The 6,380-nt window shown below is 33.8% G+C and overlaps 1 protein-coding gene across 1 annotated transcript; it reads right to left on the minus strand.

Annotated features, from left to right (window-relative positions):
* Positions 1 to 2,858: 2,858 nt before the first annotated feature.
* Positions 2,859 to 5,035, minus strand: LOC145569358 (BOI-related E3 ubiquitin-protein ligase 1-like). The gene is made up of 4 exons (XM_081628704.1): positions 4,704 to 5,035; positions 4,453 to 4,562; positions 3,934 to 4,346; positions 2,859 to 3,774 (listed from the first exon to the last, which is right to left on the minus strand). Exons 1-4 carry the CDS (start codon positions 4,748 to 4,750, stop codon positions 3,250 to 3,252), a joined length of 1,095 nt encoding a protein of 364 aa, XP_081484830.1. The 5' UTR covers positions 4,751 to 5,035; the 3' UTR covers positions 2,859 to 3,249.
* Between the last annotated feature and the right edge of the window lie 1,345 nt (positions 5,036 to 6,380).

Raw genomic sequence — 6,380 nt, forward strand, 5'->3', positions numbered from 1 at the left:
TATGGAGGTTAAAATGTTGCTTTAGCCACACACAAAATTTACCAATAAATTGATTATTGCATGTTTCATATCGTGCTTTAATTCCTTGGTGTAACTTATCTTGAATTATTAAGCACAACAATATTTTGTGGCCAATATAAAAGAAATTTTACCTAGAAGGAAAAATAAAAATAAAAATAGAAACACGTATAAAACAGCAAAATCAATGATATGTACTACCTTGCTGCTCCTTTGAAGGGTAACCGACCCCTATCATGCATGTGCAATGAATAGACCTCCGACATTAGAGAGGCTAACACAAATATGATATCCTTGCCCATTTCAAGTCATATATAACACCTTCCAATTTTATCCAATGTATTAAAATAATAGAGGACCATATAAATTAAAATAGAAGATCGATCGAGCAAACTAAATTGAGACGGATGGAGGACTAAAATGTTATAATTATCATTGATACCCATAAGTACGAACTCATATTCCATCAATTTCCATAATTTGATTTATATCCTCTTGTTCAGAATATACATTATAACTTATTCATCAACAATATTTTATGTGAACAGTGCATATTTCAAAGCTGGTGTATATATGAAATAATGCAAAAGTCAAAGTAATTTCGACATTGACAAATTATACTACCTCTGTTAAGTTTTATTTGCAACTTTTACTATATTTAGATGCTTAGTATTATTTACAACTTTTCCAAATTTTTCCCTTTTCAGCTAGTTCTTTTGTTGGAAATGTCAATATTGCCCTTCTTTTAAAAATTAAACATTCACTTAAATGATTAATTACATTACATTAACAACTTAATCTGGATCTAACAACTCCCAACTTGGCTCTTTCTCTCTCCTCTCAATCGCAACCTCCATTGATTTCGACTCCGGCAAGCACTGGCAGCAACGTCGTCGTGGCTATGGTGGTTTTGCGGCAAAAAGGGAAGCAACACACATGTTTTCGTGGATTGGATGATTTTCGTGGGTTTGTGGGTATTCTGGGTTTAAGGGTTTAAGTGGATTTGTGGGTGTTTTCAGTGATTTTTGGTGGGTTTGTGGGTGGTTTTGATGATTTTCAATGCGTTTATGGGTGGTTTCAGTGTTTTTCATGGGTCTAGTGGGTGGTTTCAGTGAATTTCGTGGGTTTTGTGGGTGGTGTCGATGGTGTTAGTGTTGGTGGGTGGTCTAGATTTAGGTGGTGTAAGGGGTTTTAGTGGGGGTTTCGCTAGTGTCAATCGGTGTTCTAGGCCGAGTTTAGGGTGTTTCGGCGATGTCGGTGGTTGTGGTGGTTTGGTTTGGGAGTACAGTTTCGGCAGTGTCGGTGGTTGTGGTGGTCTGGGATTGGAAGTTTCGGTGGTGTCGGTGGTCTGGGTTTGGGGGGTGTCGATGGTGCCGGTGATGGTGGCTAGTCTGGTTTAGGTGGTGTCGGTGGTGGTGGCTGGTCTGGTTTAGGTGGTTTCGATGGTGGTGGCCTGGTCACCTGGTGAGTGGCTTGGGTAGTTTACTAATCATGTTTAATTTATCTTTCTCCTCCTTAATCACAAACCCTTTCATTCCATAATCACCATTATGAAATTTGACTTGGGATCCGTGTTGCACCTCAAAGTTGCAAAAAAAACTTAACGGAGGTAGTAATCCACTTTCATTATAGTTATGTGTTACCTTAGACTTAAGGGAACAACAAGGAGTAAAACGGATTGGACATAATTATTCCATTCGAAGCTAGACTTGTTATGCACTAACTAGATAGTACTCTATACTACTATTAGGGCAATGTCATGTCCAAAATTGGGCTAGAATAAAAGACTGAAATTTTACATTTAAAAAATTGAGGGAGTATAAATCTACTTTTAATCATGATTTTGAGTTTTCTTAGACTATGGGCCTATTTTTTTTAGCTTATTTTTAGTTCAGTTTAATTTAGTTCAGTTCAGCACCAATCAGCTTAGTTTAGTTTAGTTCAGTTCCTAATTTCCTTATCTCATAAAATATTCAGTTCAGCTCTAATCAGTTCAGCTCAGTTCAGTAAATCAGAATAGGCCCTATATCCTGAGCAAAACGAGGAGTAAAAACCAAATTAAACTTATTTCATGTGAAACTAGGCTTTTTATGCATTCAATGTATTTCTAACACATTAACTAACATTAGAACTATTATAAGGGTTATGTATTTGTCAAAAATGAAATCGGATTAGGAGATCGAAATTTTACATTTCATCAGTAGACCTACGGGAGTAATTATTGGTAGGGATTTACTCGAAGCTACAGTTACTATCAAAGTTTTCAGGTTTGATTTGAATTTAAATTTTAAGTTTTGTTGTGATTTTACTGTTTGTAAAATACTTTTTGTGATATTATTACTAGTACTTAAATCAAATTAGGTAATTTTTTTAAAAGATGTATTCTATTTTTCCGATTTTTCACTAAGTTTAGCTGAACTCATTAAAATTTATTTTATTTGTAATTTGTATTTAGATAACCCTTATTAAAACTTTTTTTTTTTCTGAAATAAATTTATTTGAATCATTAGACCTGATTTGTATACTTTCAAAATACAATCTTAATATTTTTTTTACACGTTTAACAATTAAGGGTCAATATATATAAATGGTCAATTTACACATGGTAAAAGTCATAATGTGTTTGAAAAAAGCGCGGGGTAATACAAATTGCATTCTCTAACCGACAATCTTTACATTTATGTTTGTTTTCTTGTGTTTCATTAGGTGAAAGTGTAAAACAATGCATTGTTCATTTACCGAGTAGAATTTGCATTCATTCTTCATGTGCATACATTGCCACACATTTGTACCAATCTAAAAAACCAACCAGAATAAAACTTAGGAATCAAAAACCTATATGGTCAAAATTTCATGCACATATTAATAATCAAATAAAAGAATTTTATGTATCAATTGAATTTAAATAAAGCAAAAAACAAAAAAAAAAAAAAAAAAAAAAAGAAAATTCGCCATTAGTTGGCCATGTACATCATCAGTTCATCCCATTCACCACCCAAATTAAATGACCCAAAATAAAAGCCGCAAAAGTCCAATTTTGTTGTCGTTTTGAGGGTTTTTTTTTCAAATATTGTCAAAACACAAAATTAATTTTTTTTAAATAAAATTTTATTTCTACCATTTCTAATTATCTTTAATTTTTTTTTTTTTGTTTGGGTCCATTTTTTTTTTCTTTTGTTTGGGTCAGATATTATGGGCCTGAAATTCGGTAATGGGCCAGGTGGGCCAATCTTAAGTGAGGTAGACCTCAACACTGGCACTTCGAAGAGACAAACAAAGTGGGCAAGCTTGAACGACGTCGTCACACTCCCTACACACACACAAATGCCGACACGGCAATAACACCACCGTCGCGACACGTGTCCGACACATCTTACAACTCGGTGACGTCACTCTCCGGTCACTCACAGGGTCAACATACGCTGACTCAGCATCCTCCGCGTCTCCTCCACACCCTACCCCACTCCCTTCCTGTAACACGCCACTTCCATTTGCTGGGCCCACCATTGCTTGTTGTAATTGAACCTGAAGTGACGCAGCTTGGACTTCTTGGGCCCGAGCTTTGGCCTGCCATGCTTGGGCCTCTGCGCTCAATTGGGCCGCTCGGGCCTCCAACTCTGCGTTTCGTCTTGCTGCCTTTTCTACCTCCGCTTCTTTCTCTCTCATCCGTCGTGTGACGGCTTCTTCCGCTGCGCCTAGTAGCGCACTATAGTGCCTCTGCCTTTTGTCTGCTAACGTGCGCCTCAATTGTTCCCCCTGAATTTTTATTGTCAAATATTAAATAAATAAATAAAATCACTCCAAAATTTACCATTGGTATTTATGGCACTAGTTGACCGTTTCACAATTGGTAAAAAATCAAAATATTGGAATTTTTTTCTTATGTTTTTTATTTTGGAAAGAAAAAAAAAATACCTGGGAATGGAGAAAGTAGGAGAGTTCATCACTCTGTTGTTTAAATTGAAGGGCGAATTCTTCGGAAAGAAGAGACATAATTGTATTATTAGATTGTTGTTGTTGTTGCTGCTGTTGTTGAATTTGTTGTTGCTGCTGTTGTTGAATTTGTTGTTGCTGCTGTTGTTGAAGTTGATGATTTTGATCTCCAAATGATAATCTAAGACCAGTTGATACCACATTAGGTTGCTGCTGCTGTTGTTGTTGTTGTTGATGATTTTGTAGTTGACAAAGATCGATCAACTGATGATTCTGATTCTGATTTTGTTGCTGATTTTGGAGGGAGAAATTGAATGAATTAATTGTCGTCGTTGTTGTAGTTGCAGTTGTTGCTCCTGCAACCTCTATGCTTCTTTTCCTTTGATTAAGCCCCACTAAATAATCATCCAATCAAAAAAAAAAAAAAAAAAATCAATTCACCCCATTTTAAAAAATACCAGGAATTTTGATATTTTTGAAAAAAATAATTAAAAAACCAACCTCCATTATTATTAGTGAAAAGCATATGATTTTGATCAATGAATCCGCCGCCACCACCACCACCACCAGGTTGCTGTTGTAAAGAATAATCGTTGGTTTCTTGAACGTTTCTGCATTCATATATTCCAAAATCAATCATTTCATCAGATACTCGTAATTTTATTTTCATTCATCAAAATTTAAATTTTTTTTTTTAAAAAAAAAAAAAAAAAAAAAAAAAAGAGGAAGAGAAGAAGAAAAAAAAAAAAAACCTGTTTAAGAGGAGAATATTAGAAGGGTATTGAGCTTGAACAGCCATAATAATAATAATAATAATGGTATAAAAAGAGAAAGAAGAAAGAAATAATATGAATTAATGGGAGTTGATGACTGAAGATATAAAAAGAAAGAGAGAAGAGTATGGAGCAATGTGGGGAGACGAGGGTGCTAAAACAAACACACAAATAAAGAGATGAGAGAGAAAGTTTAAGAGAGAGAAAGTTGTGGGAAATTAAGGCATACACAGAAGATGCATGAGATAGATAGATGAGAGATTGTAATTGTAATGGATCAAATCAACAGAAAATAAAAATATAAGAGAGAGAAATTTCTATTATTATTGCCAAGATAAATCAGGAGAACTAAGGCGGACTCTTCAATGCCTTTATTCTTTTTATTTTAACGTGGGCTGTAATTATTGGGAGGTAAAATAATTAAACGGGTCGATACGAGGAGAAAAGAGATAGAGAGAATCATCCATTTATGAAGTCGGGTTTGAAAGTAATGTGAGGTGAAGATTAATAAAGCAAAGAGATTGAAATTGTGAGTTTGTTTTGTTTTTCACCTACTTTAAATTGGGTGGGAAGAGGGGGAAGTGTAAGTTTTTCCTTATAATTATGCTTCTGAAATGATGCTGAAAGAGAGAAAGAGGGGTTGAAACGAATCAGTCCTTTTTAGAGATAGAGAGAGAAAGTCGTAATTTATATTTTTTTTTTAAAAAAAAAGATGAGAGAGAAAATAATAATTTAATTTAAAATAAAATTATGTTCTCGTGGGGGGGAAGATGGATGGAGATAGAAATGGCTTTTCTTGAGGAGGGAGTCTCGTGTTTGGTTACCATTATTAAAGGGAAATTTTGAGTACAGTACCAAATGTGATTAACTTCTTACTTACTTTAAGTAGTAATCTATTTCTTTTTAATTAATTATTTATTGTTGGTTTTTATTTTTAGATTAGTCAATTGGTCTAATTTGGTAGGAGGGTGGGAACTGGGAAGGTAGACTGATTTGCAGGCCTCCTCTGTTTGCATTTTCTCTATTTGCTAACTTTGGTCCATAAATTATTAGATTTAAATAACTTATTTATTTCATTAGATTATTTTGTGTATTGATATACAATAGGTGTATTGTATACAACGAGGTTAATCGTACTGTATAGCATTGAATTCACCATTTTACGAATATAATTATTGGCTATTGTTTAAATTGGAGTACAATAGTTTTTTTTTTACGACATGACTAAGGGTTTGTTTTAAAAAAATAAAATAAAAATTGTAATTAAGTAGAGGGGTGATATCAATAGAGAAGTTGTGAAGGTGATTTTAAATTTATCTATAGTTGGCGTTTCTGTTTCTTGACTTTGAACAAAAGTGTGCCACAAGAAAAATCAAGATCATTGAGAAGAAATAGGTGTTAAGTGTATAATATGTATATCCATTCATAAATTAGTTATATGAAAATTTAGACTTTCAAATCTTGATGCACCTAATAATTTGCTCAAAGGTCACCAGGAAAAGGAGTTAGTTTTTGGTGTATCCATATGAGATGTAAAGATAATAATAATTCAAAGAATGATTGGTAATTAGTAAATTAAACTTCCTCCATATTTGGGTGATTCTAGTTAGACAAATGAACAAGAGGTTATAGTAACTTGATGAATCCATAAACGAT

This window comes from Chenopodium album, chromosome 11 (genome assembly GCF_948465745.1).
Source record: "Chenopodium album chromosome 11, dcCheAlbu1.1, whole genome shotgun sequence".
Lineage (NCBI taxonomy): Eukaryota > Viridiplantae > Streptophyta > Magnoliopsida > Caryophyllales > Amaranthaceae > Chenopodium > Chenopodium album.

Bases quoted from the DNA above. Each gene is read 5' to 3' on its own strand.
- LOC145569358 (XM_081628704.1), bottom strand. From the start codon at position 4,750: ATGGCTGTTCAAGCTCAATACCCTTCTAATATTCTCCTCTTAAACAG. The intron at 4,563-4,703 runs GTTTTTTTTTTT...ATATGAATGCAG, and splicing joins AATATTCTCCTCTTAAACAG to AAACGTTCAAGAAACCAACG. The intron at 3,775-3,933 runs GTATTTTTTTTT...ATAAAAATTCAG, and splicing joins CCTACTTTCTCCATTCCCAG to GGGGAACAATTGAGGCGCAC.